The following is a 20,000-nucleotide window of genomic DNA, read 5'->3' as shown; positions in this document are numbered from 1 at the left end:
GTCCTATCCCTAAGAGAGGATGATCACCTGTCTCTGTCATCAGCTGAGCTCAAGGGTTTTGACAACGGTATTGCAGCACTCTCTGAGGTTCGGAGACCGGATTGCGGCGAGATCATGTGGGTGGTTACATCTACTATTGGTCTGGTCGCTCTGATGGTTACCATACCCAAGGAGTTGCTGTAGTTGTGTCCAATAAGCTGACCCCAATGATAATTGAGGTAACACCGGTCAACGAGCGTATTATGAGATTAAGGATTCGTCACTCCTTAGGTGTCATTTCGCTGGTCTCTGTTTAGGCTCCGACTGAGGCGAGTGATCTAATCGTGAAGGATGCATTCTATGCCACACTCAAGTCTGTGGTTGATCAGTGCCCCAGACGAGATACACTTCTCATCTTGGGGGATTTCAATGAATCGACTGGAAATGAGAGGGATGGTTATAAGACATGTGTTGGTCGCCATGGGTCAGTATCGATGAACCAGAATAGCACTAAGTTCCTTGACTTTCCAAGGAGTCATGGACTGAGGGTGGCGGGTTCATGGTTTCAGCACCCACAAGCTCATCGCTGGACTTGGTATTCCAACGCTGGTGGTGTGGCAAAGGAGATTGACCATCTCATCATTGATGGTTGCTGGAGGATGACCCAGAAGGGTTGCTGGAGGGTCAACCGGAGTGCTCAGTTCCTCAATACTGACCACCGACTTGTTGTAGCAACTCTGAAGTTGCACCTTAAATCCAGGAGAATGGTACCATCCCAGCCTAGGCTGGATGTTGGCAGGCTCAACGATGAGAGGGTTGCTGAGGAGTTTGTGAACAGGCTGAGTGGAGATTTGGGGGGTCTGGGTGCTTTGGGGGGTCCAGAAGAGTTATGGAGTGCCTTCAAGACCACCGTCCTTGATGTTGCGGTGGATGTCTTGGAACTCACCGTATGGCAAAGAATAATTTTTTCTCTCAAGGGACACTGGATACCATTGACCAGAGTCGCAGGGCCAGGCTGAATGGCAGAGCTGAGCTGTTCAGAGAGGTGAGGCATAAAACTGTATGTGTGCTAAGGATGGACAAGGAGGCCTATGTACGAGGAATCTGTGAGGGGGTAGAGCATAACCTGTGGACAGGTGATTCTCGTCCTGCTTACAGGGGAAATTGTGCATTGCGTTGATCCAAGCCCATCCCTTGGTGTAATGCATTAAGAGCAGAGAGTAGTGGGCTCTTGACAGAGGAGTCCGAAGTGAAGGCCCGCTGGGCCAGTTAATTTGAGCGGTTGTACCAGGCTGATCCACCAGCTGTTGAGTTGTACGTCAGGGGTGTTGCAATACCTGTTGCTGACCCTCCAATCAACTGCGTTCCACCTTCGCTTGTGGAAACAAAGGCTGCGGTGAACCGGTTGAAATGGGGTAAAGCTCCAGGGATCTGTGGCATCCATGCTGAACTTCTCAAGGCTGGTGGAAATGCTGCACTCGTGTCGTTGCATGCAGTTTTGTGCTCTGCCTGGAACACAGGCATCATCCCAACTGATTGGAAGAGGAGCCTTGTTGTCCCTCTCTGGAAAGGGAAGGGTGATCGCCAAGACTGCAACAACTACCGAGGGGTGACGCTGCTCTCAGTGCCGGGCAAGGTCTTTGCTCGGATAATTCTTGACCACCACCACCATCCATCTGCTTGAGCACCAGCGTCCAGAGCAGTCAGGCTTTACACCAAAGTGGTCAACGATTGCCTGTATCCTTGCTCTTCGGGTCCTCACCGAACACAGACGAGAGTTTCGGCAGGGGCTGCTTGCAGCTTATGTTGATCTCCGCAAAGCGTTTGATTCAGTGAATCGGGACGCCCTCTGGAGGATTCTTGGTCTTCGTGGGGTGCCACCAAAACTGATCGATCTGATGTCTGAACTCTACTCTGGTACTGAGAGTGCTGTGAGATGTGGTGGTACCATCTCTAACTTATTTCCAGTTGTTACTGTAGTTCATCAGGGGTGTGTACTGGCCCCCACACTTTTCAGTACTTGTATGGACTGGATTCTAGGGAGGATGTCGGAGAGATCAAGCTGCGGTGCATCATTTGGGAATGTCAAGATCCCTGACCTTGATTTCACAGATGATGCAGTCATCTTTGCGGAGACTTTAGACATCCTTTTGGTGGCCCTCGAGGTGCTGAATGAGGAGTCGGAGCCACTGGGATTACGGGTTTCCTGGGTCAAAACTAAGATCCAGGCTTTCGGTGACATCTTGGATGCTGCTTTCCTGTCTGTGTCTGTTTGTGGTGAGGATGTTGAGGTCGTGGAGAGATTCAATTACCTTGGCAATGATATTCATGTCTCTGCTGGCCGTGAGTCAGACGTCACTAGATGTCTGGGTCGGGCCTGAGGAGTCATGGATCATGGGGTGTGGCGCTGCCGGTACCTGTGCGGGAGGACGAAAGTCCGAGTCTTCAGGTCCTTGGTGCTTCCAGTCTTGCTCTATGTATGCGAAACTTGGACTCTGACCAAGGATCTGAGACGGAGACTTAATTCCTTTGGTACCAGGTCTCTTCGGAGAATCCTTGGCTATCGCTGGTCAGATTTTGTGGCCAACGAGCGGTTTCTGAGAGAGATTCAAATGACATTTGTTACCTGCATAGTCCGTCAGCATCAGCTACGGCTGTATGGACATGTGGCTCATTTTCCTGATGCTGATTCTGCTCACCAGATTCTCTCAGCGAGGGAGTCTCGTGAGTGGAGGAGGCCAATGGGTCGACCACGTGCCTCATGGTTGCAGCAGGTTGATCGGCATCTCAAGGAGATGGGGATGGGCCAGGCATCTGCCTGGGAGATGGCCAGACAGAGGCCCCTGGAGTACCGGCGGAAAGTGGACGCAGCGACGCGCTACTCTGGCGCATGCTCCCATACCTGACCTGACCTGACCTGAACCTCTCCCAAGGATGGATGAATTCAGAAGGACAACACCATCAACCAAAGTGTATGATCAATCCAGAAAAAAAAATTGCACAGGATAATATTTGCGATGGGCCATGGACCACATTCAGGCTGAATAAAAGATCATTTTGGATTTAAATAAATTGACATTAATGGTCACTGTTGGTTTATCTGAAAATGCGACACCTGGCCGGTCTGAATAAAGTTATGGAAACCCTGTTGTTATGAAATCCCACTTCAGGTTTCGTTGGGTTGCAATGGAGTGAGCTGAAGTGCAATTATGAGGAACGTTGGCAAGCAGACAGTGAAATTACTTGAATTGGTGTTGGAACGAGGGCATGAAGATGATGTCAGAGTGAAACACTGTCATTAGGACTGCACAACCTTTCGATGGAATTTTCAACAATGTCTTGATAAAAGGATTTTGCCAAGTCTTAATGCTGCATAAAATTCCCAAGACTGCAAAGAACCTGCAGAAAAAACCCCAAAAACAAAAGTAACCTTGTAAAGATCAGTCATGGGTCGCCCGCGGCTCGGCGTTTGCAGAACTGAAGATAATAAGGCACAATTGGACAAGTGGGGAAGGAAAAAACAGATTCCCGATTGTCTCTATGATGATGTAACTTCACAAGGGCAGCCTCAAGCAGGCCCGCAATTTGGAGAGTGTGGTGGATTCTCGATACAAGTCAGGATGTGAGAAAGTGCTTTAGGGATTAATATCGTGAGAGAGTTCTCAATGACCAAGGTGTGTTCAGGCTCTCCGTTGAGACAGTATGATTGCTTCGAGTGCGATGTGATGGACACAATAATGCTTACTGATTGGTGCTTTTTACTGAGCAATGACGGACTCTTCCTGCTTCACACCAAATTCGTTTTATACAATCATTGTACACAGGTGGGCATTCATATTCTTCTTACATTTTACACAGGTGGGCATTAATGTTCTTAAATTTTAATAGTTGAACTCAAAATAGCTTAAAACATGGCACAATGTATAATGGAGTATATATATATATATATATATATATATATATATATATATATATATATATATATATATATATATATATATATATATATATATATATATATATATATATATACATATATATATATATATATATATATATATATATATATATATATATATATATATATACATATACATACATATATATATATATACATATATATATATATATATATATATATATATATATATATATATATATATATATATATATATATACATATATATATATATATATATATATATATATGTATATGTATATGTATATATATATATATATATGTATATATATATATATATATATATATATATATATACATATATATATATATATATATACATATATATATATATATATATGTATATATATATATATATATGTATATATATATATATATATGTATATATATATATATATATATATATATATATATATATATATATATATACATACATATACATATACATATATATATATATATATATATATATATATATATATATATATATATATATATATACATATATATATATATATATATACATATATATATATATATATATATATATATATATATATATATATATATATATATATATATATATATATATATATATATATATATATATATATATATATATATATATATATATATATATATATATATATATATATATATATATATATATATATATATATATATATATATATATATATATACATATACATATATATATATATATATATATATATATATATATATATATATATATATATATATATACATATACATATATATATATATATATATATATACATATACATATATATATATATATATATATATATATATACATATATATATATATATATATATATATATATATATATATATATATATATATATATATATATATATATATATATATATATATATATATATATATATATATATATATATATATATATATATATATATATATATATATATATATATATATATATATATATATATATATATATATATATATATATATATATATATATATATATATACATATATATATATATATATATATATATATACATATATATATATATATATATATATATATATATATATATATATATACATATATATATATATATATATATATATATATATATATATATATATATATATATATATATATATATATATATATACATACATATACATACATACACACACACACACACCTGGTGTTGGCACAGTGGTTAGGGCAGCGGCTTGGGATCCAAGGGTCCTGAGTTCAAGCCCCGTTGGGCCACTGAATTAATACACCAGGGGGTTGACTCAGCCTGTCATCCTTCCGAGGTCGGCGAAATGAGTACCAGTATACTGGGCCGGTGTATACCCCGGTTAAAATAGGTGTACCATATCCCTGTGTGTCGTAAGAGGCGACCAGGTTTGCGTCAGGAAGGGCATCCGGCGTAAAACATGTGCCAAATCACTCTGCGGATCATACGGATGATCTGCTGTGGCGACCCCGAACGGGAGCAGCCGAAAGAAGAAGAAGAAGATATATATATATATATATATATATATATATATATATTTTTTTTTTTTAAATAAATATACATATGTAAATATATATGTATAAATATAAATACAAAGAAAAATAAATAAATATATAAAAATATATATATAAATATAAATAAATATATACATATATGTATATATACACATACAGTACATATATGAGCGAGGTATGCTTACACATTATGTAAGCATACGAACTGTGCTTCCCTATTGCCTCGGGTTGCTAACTTGCATTTGATTGTTCATTTATTTATTTTCATTAATTTTTTTCATTTATATATATTTGCATTTGTGGATGTTGTCTGACGATTCGGTGATTTTTTTTTCCAGTGTACCGGCTTCGATGTCCATCTGCACACAAAATTTCAGCTTGCTACGTCACCTGGAAGGTACCGATCTTTAATACCAGTCAGTGAGTGAGTCAGTCAGTCAGTGGTTAGAAAGAGCGTTATATATTACTAGCGGGGTGTGCTTCCCCCGGTGTGTACCCCGGTCAGAATAGGTACACCGTATCCCTGCGTGTCGTAAAAGGCGACTAAAAGGGTTGGCGTCAGGAAGGGCATCCGGCCATAAAAACATCGCCACAAAAGGAAACCATGATGAGTACAACTGATGGGCAGGGTACAGCCCGAAGTACCCCGTGGGGGTCCTCACCCCCTCTCGTTAAAACTCAAGGTGGGGAACCCGATCGAAGCAAGGGAGGAAATGTGTGTGTGTGTGTGTGTGTGTGTGTGTGTGTGTGTGTGTGTGTGTGTGTGTGTGTGTGTGTGTGTGTGTGTGTGTGTGTGGTGTGCATGTGTGTGTGTGTGTGGTGTGCTTCCACATTGTGTCGGCACACAAACTGTGCTTCCCCGTTGTCTCAGTTTGCTCACCTGCATTTGATTTTTTTCATTCAATTATTTACATTTATTTATACAGGGTGAGCCAGAAATATTGTCGTTTGTGAAATTTGTGTGAAGGAAATTAAAAAAAAACTTGTATTTCAAAATAAATTAATTGATGATATTGATGGACATAACTTCTTCTTCTTCCTCTTTTGGCTGCTCCCATTAGGGGTCGCCACAGCGGATCATCCGTATGATCCGCATAGTGATTTGGCACATGTTTTACGCCGGATGCCCTTCCTGACGCAACCCTGGTCGCCTCTTACGACACACAGGGATATATTGATGGACATAACATGCATTTATATATTTTATATTGTTTTGCTGACTTTGTTTTATTTTTTTGCAGGCAAAACACTTGAGTGATCATGTGGAACTGGTCGGGTGAAGAACGTGCTTTCTCTATCAAAGCTTTTTACAAGAATAATGATAGTGCAACTGCTGCACAACGTCAATTCGAACTCCATTTCAATGTTCAACGTCATGGAAATGTGCCGTCTGTTCGTGCTATCAAGTTATAAGTTCAGAAGTTTGAGAGGACCGGTTCAACTTTATAAGACAAACCGCCGGGAGCACCCAAATCAGTAAGAATGGCACAAAACATTGAGCGTGTGAGGGAGTCAGTTTTGAGAAATCCGCATCGCTCCAGCCAAAAGCATGCAGCAGCCTTACGAATTTCTCAAACAGTTTGGTCATATCTAAAGGAGAAAGTGTATGTTAACCATCCACAAACTCTTCATGAACTTAAGGAAAACATCAGACGCAAAATCAATGACATTGACATGGCCATGTTACAGAACATCATGAATAATTGGCATCCAAGATTGGAGGAATGTATCAGACGAAATGTTGCGCATCTCCGAGATGTTCTTTTCCATAAATAAATGGCATGTTATGATCTTCACTTTCTTGAAAGAATTTGTTTTGAAATACAACTTTTTATTCCCTTTACACGAGTGTAAAAAATAACCATATTTCTGGCTCACCCTGTGTTTTTATTTACGGATGCTTTCCGACGGTTCTGTGATTTTTCTTGGTGTATCGGTTTTGATGTCCATCAGCACACAAAATTACCGTGCTTCCCCAATGTCTCGGGTTACTCACCTGCATTTTGTTCATTTATTTATATTTTAATTTTTGGATGTTGTCCGACGATTCTGTGATTTATTTTTCCGGTGTACCAGCTTCGATGTCGATCGGCACACAAAATTTCAGTGTTCCATATCACCCAAAATGGCACCCATAATTACTATCAGTCATTGATTCAGTGGTTCGGAAGAGCTTTATAGATTACACTCACGAGGTGTGCTTACACATTGTGGAAGCATACAAACCGTGTTACCCCATTGTCTCGGGTCGCTCACCTGCATTTGATTTTTCATTTATTTATTTTCATTTGCGGATGCTTTCCAATGGTTGTGTGATGTTTCCTGTTGTATTGACTTTGATGTCCATCGGAACACAAAAATTACTGTGCTTCCCCATTGTCTCGGGTCGCACACCTGCATTTTTTTCATTTATATATATTTTCATTTATGGATGTTGTCCGACGATTCTGTGATTATATTTTTCCGGTGTACTGGCTCCGATGCCCATCGGCATGAAAAATTTCAGTTTTCTCCCTCACCCGGAAGACACCAATCTTTAATATCAGTCAGTGAGATCAGTGGTTAGAAAGAGCTTTTATATATATATATATATATATATATATATATATATATATATATATATATATATATATATATATATATATATATATATATATATATATATATATATACATACATATACATTACAATATTTTTGTTTACTCTTGATATATCATCTTGAATTGTAAAATAAAAAAGGTGCCTCATTTTTAGATATTTTCGAACACCCCTCATACCTGGTGCCAAATCAACATTTTCTTGTGAAGCAAACAAATGAAAGTAGAAAGGTATTTTGCAGACATTTACTGTGAATCAACATACAGTGCACCAATAAGAATAGCTACCTGTCGACACATGAGACGGCAATCACTGGTGATGGCAAGTTCGCAGCAGCCCAAGCCCACCCATCCTTGAGGCTTCCTCGACACACCTGCCAGGAACACGTGGAGGCCAAAAAAGCAAGTTGGGAAGGAATACGAGGATGAAATGGTAGCTCACGAGAGAATAGGTAAGCAAAGCAAGCCAAATAACCATTCCACACCAAAACAATATGAAGTGGACTGGGAACCAATAATCCAGGATCCAGCAAAGGAAATTGAAGGTTGAAGCGGTAAACTTTGAGGAAACTACCAAGGCCAAACAATAATGAATTGCAGGAAAATTGTATTGGCTGCAAAATTATTTCCTGCTTAAGCATTGTGATCGTCTTCGTGAAAACCAAACTATAAGGAGCAACATTTTTGTGCAGTGTGCACGTTTGCAGCTTGCCAGGAAGGATGATGAGGGGAAATGATGAAAGATGTGTCAGTGTACAGCTTTACACTACAGGAAATTATATCGTGGGCAGATTCTTCTTACCACGCATTTAACGTGGTAAGGAGAAGCTGTCCTGGAGTCACACGATATTGGTGGAACTGCCATCGACATCCCACATCACTCGATCTGCCGGGTGTTTCTATGCAAGTAAGCATGAGAAACGTGAAGTTCTTCCTGCATTAGGCACTTAAGCGGGCCGTAATGACATGTAATGAAAGAGAAGTCATCGGAGTGGTTGAAAAGCGGAGAGAGCAACGATTCATCGTTGGACCCGTTACGCAGCACTTGCTGAAAGCCACAAAAATCTGGAGATTGCTTTCAGCACACCACTGCAGAGTGATATGGGAAAATGCACACACCGTTAACTCCGGATACACAATATGCCTGGTGTTGGTGCAGTGGTTAGGGGCAGCCTGGTGTTGGCGCAGTGGTGTTGTTTAAAAGCCTGGTGTTGGCGCAGTGGTGTTGTTTAAAAGCCTGGTGTTGGCGCAGTGGTGTTGTTTAAAAGCCTGGTGTTGGTGCAGTGGTTAGGGGCAGCGGCTTGGGATCCAAAAGGTCCTGAGTTCAAGCCCCGTTGATCGACTGAATTAATACACCAGGGGGTTGACTCAGCCTGTCATCCTTCCGAGGTCGGCGAAATGAGTACCAGTATACTGGGTCCGGTGTATACCCCGGTTAAAATAGGTGTACCATATCCCTGTGTCGTAAGAGGCGACCAGGGTTGCGTCAGGAAGGGCATCCGGTGTAAAACATGTGCCAAATCACAATGCGGATCATACGGATGATCCGCTGTGGCGACCCCTAACGGGAGCAGCCGAAAGAAGAAGAAGAAGAAGAAGAAGAAGACACAATATGCATTATGCGCTCATACTTCCGCCAAAGAAAAATTTTCACGTGGCTCCATAACGAGTGACATTCTCAAAACAACCATTATTAAATAAAAAGTTATTTGATGAGAAAGCAAATACGATGAAACAAAAAATAGAATTGTTCAAAAAATGATGACTCACGTTGAATGCGATGAGAATGGAAGGAGCAATTTTAACCAAAAAAAAAAAGAAAAATTAAGGTTTTTGGATTCGCTGAACATGCCATGGCTGTGTTGATTGGTCATGTGTAGTTATATAATGTGACTGGTTAGATTGGTTATGTAATAAACAAACCAATTCTGATGTTTTTTTTCAGCCCCTGGACTAAAACGTCTTGGTCTTGCATTCATCGTAGCTGGATTGGTTACAAAGCGCTGTGTAAATGACTGTTGATAACCATATTTCTATGTTGCTTGCCAGATATCACAATGTACAATGCGATGTGCATGCAACACAAATGTGTAGCATTGCAAATTGCACGCCACATGACCTGCGAAGTACATGATATTCCATTTAACCCGTGTGACATAAAATGATGGTGAAGGCCTATATTATAAATTTGAGGACAGTAAAATAAAAAGACAAGATATACATCAGAACTGACAGCTGCTTTCAATTAAACCTCCCTCACAAAGTCATTCTCTGTCTTCCCGGCAAGAACAGTACAAAAAGCTTTATTCACTGCAGCGTCGTGAGGCCCAACAAGGAGCTGCCGGCAAAGATGGCAGCAAAAAAAGGAAGTGGGTAAAGGTCAAAGAGGGGACTTGCCCAAAGATTCTGGTGATGCTCTGAATGGTCTGGGCCTTTGAAGAACATCAAGCTCTGCCTAGGAAAGTGAAAAACCATCTGCGAAGCATTAAGATAGCAAAACACACACAGGCGGCAGTTTGGTTGGTTCCATACAGTTTTGTAAGAACATGATGTTAATGATTTTTGGGATGATGTCATAAGAGGTTTTGGCAACCAAAACTGTTATTCAACCACAAACAACCTTTAGAGAAGTGTTCCACATTAAGGAATACTCAGATTTATCTCGGAAGAGTTTGGACTGCGATATATTCAGAGATAAACCGAAAACGCTTGAACATTTGGTGTCGTTGCTTCTTTAATGATGAGATAAATGAAAATGAAAGCCTTTCACAGAATGCATCTGGAATATAGTTTGTGGTTTGGGAACTTCTGTCCTAATGCCTGCAGAACATGCCACACGCCGTCTCACACTCTCAGACGATGGGAAATAACTTGAAGAGAGGAAGGTGGTCATGCCAATCAGCCATAGAGTATAATATGAGTTCCCCTGCAAGGAACTTCGATGCAGGTGGAGGCCATTTGGCCCATCAAAACCTGCGCTATTATTACCAACCTATGGTTGTTTGTCCATGTTCTATCCTTTTCAAAAGCTGTGCACAAAGCAAGGAAGCTGCACATACCATTTTTAAAGTGTTTGGTATGACTTAGCTGTGGTTCAAACCACCAACCTCCCAGCCTCAGAGCAGACATTCGAACCATTACAACACCGAACATGGTATGAAAAGAGGAGATAATGATTCCACTTGGTATTCCATAGATCATGTGAGTGCATTCTCAGTCGGTGGCAATGATAATTCACAGTGACGATCTCTTAAAGGTAATGTGACCATTCGATTATCATGTGCCAATAGATGAGGTACAGGAGGTGCAGTGAGGATCTTCGAAAGGTAGTCGTGGCATGTCTCGAGCTAACTATTACCATGTGCCATTGCAGCACGATGAGGTCCTTTCATCTTGCTGCAGGCGTGGACTCAAAAAGAGAGTGGAGGAGTAAGTAATGGGAAAATGTGGGACAAGGACGAGTGGAGAGTGGGGGTGAGGGAGTGAGAAGATGAGGAAGTTGAGTGCAAGGGATGGGTGAGACAGTGAGGGCAAGCAAGGTAAGAAAGGTAAGAAATGCATTTCACAAAGTCAGTGATGAAGGAATCAAGAGAAGAAGAATGGTGGAGCAGTAAAGACAAAACAAAATACATTCGAACAATAAAATCTCAGTCCAAGTCGAATTTTTCAAAGGACAAAATCGAAAGCATGTTTGTAACTTGCTTACATTAATGAGGAAGTGGGTGGCAGGATACCTTTGAGGTATGCCCCCTCTCCTCTGAACTGTCTCGCCTGGTTTCAAATCTCAGCCAGTCTCATCATGGTGTTTCACTGGCAGGGCGAGGCATAAATGTGTATGCCATCTTTTAGCTTCGATGGACACGAAACTGGGTGTCCCATCTGCTAGCATTAGTTGGTGGATATTAAATATCCCGTGGTGTCCTTCTCGAAGATTAGGCAAGCTATCGCCAACACCATGGCAGAATTCAAATTTCCTGCTCTCATTTACAGGAGGCACTGCATCAGCAGCATAGCTGTACCCCCCAACAAATTATGCTATCTGCAGCCACAAGATGCACATGAAAGAAAGAAGAAGTTGTTCAGGAACAAAGTTTTACTACAATACAAATAAAAAAGAGGAGATGGAATGTTTCTGCAACTGATGAGTTTGGGTAGGTTTTATCTTTTAACCAAGTCTTGCACTTTAAGAAAACAAGGAGAAAAAGACACAAAATATCATAGCCCCAGTGGTTTTAGTAATTTATGCTGTACGGAGTGACAGGGCAAACCCAAATTTAATTACAACCAAAATAGCCGCCAGTCTACCAGTCAGCCATATTTGATCAGATCACAAAATAAAGGGAGATGCACATGTATGCCATCACGTACTGTGCTTATGCCAAGTATGAACAAAATTGGACCATGCATGTCCGAGAAATAGTTGGGGGACATGTTTAAGAAACAAAATGGCCGCCAGTCGGCCATCTTGGATCTGATCTCGAAAACAAATGACAAGCAGATGTCAGCCATCATTTCTTAACTGTGTACCAAGTTTGAAAAACGATCGGGAAATGCACGTCTGAGAAATGCTTGAGGACGTGTTCAACGAGTTTTTACAACTAAAATGGCTGCCAGTCGGCCATATTTGATTGAATCGCGAAACAAAATGAAGTGCTTCGGTATATCATCATGCATTGTATTTGCACCAAGTTTGAACAAAATCAGTCCATACATGTGCGAGATGTGGCTGTGGACGGACGCACAGACGGACAAGACCCAACCCATAAGCCCCCGTTTCAGGCTAAGTCCAACGGTGGCTCATAATATTCTGAGCAAAGCAGCCAATGAGAATGATCCTTCAAGGTCAATATAAATGAGTGCAACATCTGTTTGCTGTCTATGTGAATAACAGGCACAATAGACGCGATAAGGGGCACAAATATCAGCATTATACCAGGTGTTTTTGGATAATTTGTTATTTTGGTAAGAATTGATTTCACTGTTATTATTAACTCACAAATACAACCCATCACTTTGCTGACAGGGCTATTAAAGGGGCAGGGGGGGGGGAGAAAGAGGAAGGGAGAGAGAGAGGAGGGAGGGCAGGAAGGGGAGAGGAGAAAGGGGATGGAGAGAGAGCATAGTGGAGGGAGAGAAAGAGGAGGGGGTGAGAGCAGGGAGGGAGGGGGTGAGAGAAAGGAGGGAGGGATGAGAGAGAGGAGGTAGGGGTCAGGGAGAGGGAGAGAGGAGGGAGAGAGGTTAGAGGGGAGGAGAGAGGAGGGGAGAGAGAGAGGAGGATGAGTGAGCAAGGGAGTAGTGAGGAGGGGTGGGGGAGTGAGGAGGGGTGGGGTGAGGAGGGGGGAAGAGCGAGGAAGGCTGGGGGGATGGGAGAGTGACATCTCACCAAATGCCAGGAGGGGGGTAGGAGCGAGGAGAATGGGGGAGAGAGGAAGAGGGAAGGGAGAAGTGGGGAGGGTGAGGGGGTTTTGGAGGAGGTAAGATAAGGGGAAGGGGTTCTGGACTTGGATTTGGTAGGGGTGACTTGAGGGGAAGGGTGGGGGGGATAGTACAGGATTTAACAAAATGGGGTACATTAAAACAGCACATTAATACAGCATGCTGAGATTGCCTAGAGATGTCCATGGCAGGGGGGGGGGAGGTGGAGAGAGGAAGGAGTTTGGGAAAAGGTAAGCATGAGGGGAGGGGGAGGGAAGGCACCGTGAGGGGAGGGGAGAAGAAGGACGATAAAACCCGCCCAAACAGCAACATTTTATTTCAACCACTGGGTTCAATTTAAAACTGGGCAGGAGCATGTAAAACCCATGCTATCTACCAGGCAAAGGCTTGCCTGCATGCATGCATGCATGCTCGCACATGCAGCGACCCTTGCACCCCTCCAATAGGCTCACTCCGAATCTGATTCGTACATGCTACACTCTCAGGAAGCCATTTTAAATTCAAAACTAAACCGTCTGTCCTTAACAGTCTCCTTAACAGAGTGGACTCCTCTGCCAGGCAGTCTGTGGCCAGCATCCCTCTGCTTAATTTGATTAAGGAAATAAGAAGAAACTGATTATCTTCCTGGAACATGTTATTGATGTAAAACAAAAAAGTTCCACACTCACTTTGTCCCTCAATAGTCCATAAGGACTGGATGGCAAATTGCACAATTCATTTTTGTGGCCATCTTATGGGAGAGGGACTGTGTTTAGAATTTCCAAGCCTCACCACAGCTATAATTTTTATGATGTCATCGGTGCCTTTGTTATGACGTCATAATTACAGATGTAGAATGCTACATCTGAATCAGTATGAACATTTTTGAGGGTCATCTAGAGATAAAATGGTCCACAGAAAAAAATGATGATGTCATTGGTTACGTGATTCGACAGCCATATTGTGTGAAAAAAACAAAAACCTTCAAAAATCTTCTTCAAAGTGGCTGAACATATCGAGGTGAAACTTTACACATATGACCGCCTATCGATGAGGAATAAAAGGTTCACACATATTATGTCATAGGTCACATGGTTGGACAGCAATATTGGATTTACCATAAAACCTGTAAAAATCTTCTCCAGAACAACTGTACAGATCGAAGGGAAACTTCACACAAATGTTCCCCAAGCTTGAGGATACCAGGGTAGTCAAAAATTATTGATGTCACATGCTCTTGTAGCCATATTGGATTTCGCGAAAATCTTTAAAAAAAATAATTCCTCTTGAATCGCTTAATCAATCGATGTGAAACTTCACAATTATAATCTCGTATTTATGGGGAATGTATGTTTTAAATTTCAACTTGATCGGATACATGGTCTTACAGCAAATATTATTTAATTTTTTGAATCCGGATTCTTTTTTTATTATTATTTTTGAATAAGGCTCTCTTGGCTGCACCTGGATGGGTTGAGGGTAGAGGAGTAGCAGCTGAAATGCGAATGCTATACAGGTTCCTCCTGATGAATTCATCATTGCTTTTGTTTGTTTTGGTTCCTTCTGATTATTCCAATGCAGGACTGTACCTATTTGGTCTTCCATTTGATTTGAATTGAATATATTTTGTCCCATTCTAAATTAATTTGAATAATAATTAAAAAAAAACTTCATGGGTCAGGGTCAGGTGTCCAATCCAAGTGGGGTTGCATCAAAGCGGGACGTCTTGGTACCCGGTCATCACTGCCAGCAGTTATGAAGTGGCAGTTCCAGTTATGTCTCTTGTTAATTACATTACACACCAGTACACAAACACCACACAAAACAAGTCCTGTCAAGGGTCTGCAATCTCTGATTGCTCTTTTTCTTCTTCTTATTGTTTTCCCTTTGATCTAAGACTCATGGAGGACTTTGTACACAAATCACATTCAGGACAAAGACACAATGAGACATCAATTGTATTTAAATGCACTATAATAATAAGAGGAAAACTTGTACTTTCCAATGAATTACAAGGACAATTTCAAAAAGAATAGACAAAACCCAAAAAATGATTGGTTAATTCAACAGGGCATTCATTGAGGTATTGTAACCACCGTGGTAAGTCGGGAGAAGCTGACATTTGGGGCGTTTTCTTCTTATCCTTGCATATGGCAGCTTACCTGCCAGGAAGCTATCATTTTGTTAGGACACAACTCTGTCGCTGATGTTGTTCCCCAATACCATTACACTGGTACTCATTTCGCCGACCTCAGAAGGATGACAGGCTGTCAACCCCACCAAGTGTTAGTTCAGCAGTCAACAGGGGTTAAACTCAGGATCCTAAGATCCCAAGCTAGCCACCCAAACCACTAAGCCAACACCAGCCTTGGGGTGTTTTTGCTCTGATGAAGGGTTAATTTCCCAAAATGTCAGCTTCTTGCTTCCCATGGTGGTTAGCATGCCTCAGTGAATGCCCTGTTAATTAAATCCATTGTTCTACCTGTCTACCGACGCAGACTGACAATCGCCTTCACCTGCAAGACTCGTTCTTTGTTCTAAAAATTATATTCCTGAAAATTATGATAATTACGTATTACTATTATTACGAGTGATTATTCGTTTTGTTTATTGCTCTAAAATATATAAAGCGGATAGAAGAGTGGACATTGATTCACATTCACATAATTACAACATTTACATGACGAACATGTTCGACCTGGCTTAATTACTTCAGGTTAAACCAACTGTGTTAGACTTGCTTTCCGGTTTACACTATAGCCATTAACCCATCACTTGTGAACAGGTAACCTGCCTCAATCCGAATAATGAGTGTGTGCACAGCATCTTCTGTACCCACAATATCCTCAATGTAATCTCAGCGTTGTAAATTGTTTTCCATTTCCAGTAAATGAATGGTCGTGTAATTGAATCATTTGACATTTTTTCCAGTGTATAGGTAGAACGTTGACAGTGTATAGCTAAGACGAGGATGGAACCCAGGCCAGACAGCTTAGAGGTGCGGATGCGTACCTCTAGTATTTCCTGCCAACCCCCGCATCAGATAAATGGGTTAAAATGAAAATGACAGCACCAAGCCTGGAGGAAAATCTCAAAATGCACAAGTCATCTCATAAACAGACTTTACATCTCACGGACATTTTTTTCATGAATTCTCAGTGGAGTTCAACTGCCAGGTATGAAACAGAAAGAAATGTGTTGGTTACCTGCATGGTTTTTAAACCAACTCGATGGAATTATTAATAAGAAACACATCCGAGTGGACAAGGAACTTTCAAGCACAAGGAACTGTTATTTTTACCCCGAAACTACATGCCGTGCATGAGATTATCTTCCAAATGATACCATCGTCAAAGCACCGCCATCTGAAAAGGGCAATAATCAGGGGGTGAGGGAAAGCATGGGCAGTGCCAGGAAAACATCATGGAGACGATTTGAAGGGCGGCCGACACAAAATGCCAGGAAACGAAACAACCAGATGGTAGTTATTTGTTTCAGAATTGCCCAAGAATGCAAACAAGTGAAGCGGTGCTCAAGATGTGTCTCTAATAAGGATAGATAGCTGTAGTTAAATACAACCCCTTCTTTTACAAATGAGAGGTTGTTGTGTACCAACGGAAGGTGTGTGTACAGATGGTGCTTAAAAGCGTGTACAATACTTTAAATATTCCTAATTCGTCAGGTCACACTTGTGTCGTGCATTCCATGTCAGTGGAGTCAGCGATGATGGAGTTTCAACCATAAAATGCACAAGCTTTTCACTTCGCTGACGGGCATAATCAAAAGAGAGCATGTTGCAATGCACAAACATATTGTATGTCTATCTGTAAGTGTCAATGAGGATGTAAAATGAAGTGAAACAGCAAAAAGGATTTCATACAATAAGCAATTGTTGTTTTTACCTCCACCACCGAAGGTGGGTGGAGGTTATGTTTTCACCCCTGTCTGTTTTTGTCTGTCTGTCTGTGAACAGGATATCTCAAAAAGTTGTTGACAGATTCAGCCCAAATTTGGTGGGCAGGTTGGTTGTATGATGAGGATGAAATGATGAGATTTAGGTGAAGATTCGGATCCAGATCCAATAATTTTTTTCAGTGATTCCTCACTATTGAGTGATAGGATTAAAAATGATATGTCACTTGATATCTCAAAAAGCTGTCAACGGATTCGGACAAAACTTGGTGGACAGGTCGGGTGTGTGGTACGGAAGAATCAATTCGATTTTGGTGAAGATCCAGATCCGGATACAAGAAATAAATAAATAAATAATTATGTGATTCTTCACCATTGAAAGATTGGGCCAAAAACAATACGTTTATAGCATGACATTTCAAAAAGTCTTGGACGAGTTATGACAAAACGAGGTGGATGAGTTGGTCAGGTGACAAGAATAAGCCAATTAGATTTTGGTTAAGGTCTGAATTCAGATGTGACCTTTCAGTGGGATACAAAATGTAAACTGTTCAACCTGGTGGTGGTATGCACTCTACCCAGTGCCGTTCTAGTTGTTGCTGCTGTCATGGTGGCTGGGGTGGTTGTTGTTGTTGTTTGTGTCCTGTGTAACTTGATATATTTTTGTGTTGCTTCGAGATGTATTACCATACTGTATATATTTTTTTCAATATAATAGAATAATGCATGACAGACACTTCCATGCCAAGCATGCATTATTCTCAAGGGTTCCTCCTGTCGTAGAATGTTACCGTTGGAACCTCTGCATGAACCTCCTATTCCCGGTTAATCATCTTCTTCTTCAATGCCAGGAACAAGGGCTTTTAAAACAGGCATATTTTATGGTTAAGTAGAGACTATATGTTCCATGTACATAGATTATTAGCAATTTCCAACCAAAATCAAATTGATTATAAGCTTTCGAACAGTACCATTTTTATTATTGGAAGCGTGATGGATAAACACATGGAGGGACGGATGGCCCCTTCTCCTTGGAGTTATCGAAGATGGTAAAAAAATAAAGATTCAAAAGTTATTTTTGTAAAATGAGTGACTTGACTGAACCTTTAAAATGTCAATGGGTATAAATGAAGGATCCCAACATTCCACCATCTCTGTCCAGGTATGACCATTGTCTCTTGGCTTTAGAGATCTCAGGAGGGGCAGTCAAATTCGAAATTCCATTCCAGACATACAAACTCAGTTGGGAAAGACCTTGATAACTTGCAACTTGACCTTCAGTTCTTTCTGCGGCAAACCCTATACCTCCACCATCCCTCCTCCCTATCCTCCCAGTTATTTCCTTCTTTCCACGTCCTATTACTCTCGCATGACCCTGAGCATGAGAATACCAAGCTAAACGCGAGTGTGGCTTCTGGGTGAGGGGGGATCCCCACACCACAATCCCCCTTAAATCCACCTGGCCGATTTTTTTTCTTTTTCCCAAGGTGTATAGAACCAAAGACATGGTCTCGGAATGTGGGAAACTGTGTCTCATGCAGTATATGATTGTAAATAATTTCCACTGCAAAGAGTAAATATAACAGTACCATAAGGTACCTACAGCTTTGTCCATTCCGGATGGAACTAGAAATATGGCAGGAAAATACCATGGTTTCACAACACAGTCCACTGAACACTCCCGAATAACTTTTACCATTATTATTGCTGTCACAATTTTCATGTTGTTCTCTGTTAAGACTGCCAAGGGAACGAAAATCAGATAATGCTGGACATACTAAAGCAACTCGGCATCTTCTTTAAATACTCCCCAAAAGGAAGCAGACGACTTGAGGAAGCAATCAGGGATGTGAAACATAAAAGGGATGAAGCTGAACATTTTGTGAAGTCTCAATTCAAAATGTTCTGCGAAACCAGGTGGATTGACAATATCACCACATTTCATGTATTCAATGAAATAATAAGACAACAATTAACACAAATGTAGAGTTTTGAGAAAAATCCATTTTCATATGAATACTTCAATTCAAGTGCATTTAACAGAGCATTATTTGTCGATATTTGGCAGAGTCTTTAGATGAACTGCTTTTTAATTTATGAGAAAAAGAAACACCTTCAAAAAAAGATTTCCCTCACTCCGTTCAGTGAAATTTTTTTTTCATCCCAATTTAAATTTCTGTGCCCCCACTAACCTCAATTCCTGGATCTGCGCCTCATACGTCTGTACATTCATCTCTCCCTTCGACGAAGATCCTATCCCCATCAAGAATATCAAGTAGTTACGATGATCATCAATATCTGAAGAATATCATTTGAAATTTCATTGTTGATGAAGCACATTCTGATCATTACTATGTTTTTAGGGGTAAGTGGTCATCTGCTATTGGAGTCATCTCAGGAGGGATTCTGAGAAAGTCAAACACGAGTGAGCAATGAAATGAAATTTGAGTCATAAAAGCGAGACTGATTGGAAAGACAACTCCTTTCGTGAAAGTTTTGAGGGCAAACTCAAGCAAGTGAAAATCCTCAGATACTTATCACCGTGATGTTGCTTAACAATTTG

General features: G+C 40.4%; 1 protein-coding gene across 1 annotated transcript in view; it reads right to left on the bottom strand.

Moving 5' to 3' along the window:
• Window positions 1–20,000, bottom strand: part of RECK (reversion inducing cysteine rich protein with kazal motifs) — a 198,120-nt gene that overhangs the window by 100,321 nt on the left and 77,799 nt on the right. The window contains exon 5 of the mRNA XM_085878594.1: window positions 8,399–8,484. Coding sequence (XP_085734720.1) covers window positions 8,399–8,484 — 86 coding nt within the window. The remainder of the gene's footprint in view (window positions 1–8,398; window positions 8,485–20,000) is intronic.

The sequence above is a fragment of the Eptatretus burgeri genome, chromosome 4 (assembly GCF_056783735.1).
Source record: "Eptatretus burgeri isolate ZD-2024b chromosome 4, Ebu_testis_v1, whole genome shotgun sequence".
In the NCBI taxonomy this organism is placed as follows: domain Eukaryota; kingdom Metazoa; phylum Chordata; class Myxini; order Myxiniformes; family Myxinidae; genus Eptatretus; species Eptatretus burgeri.
Note: the sequence above shows the minus strand (reverse complement) of the source record. Positions and strands in the feature narration are given on the sequence as shown.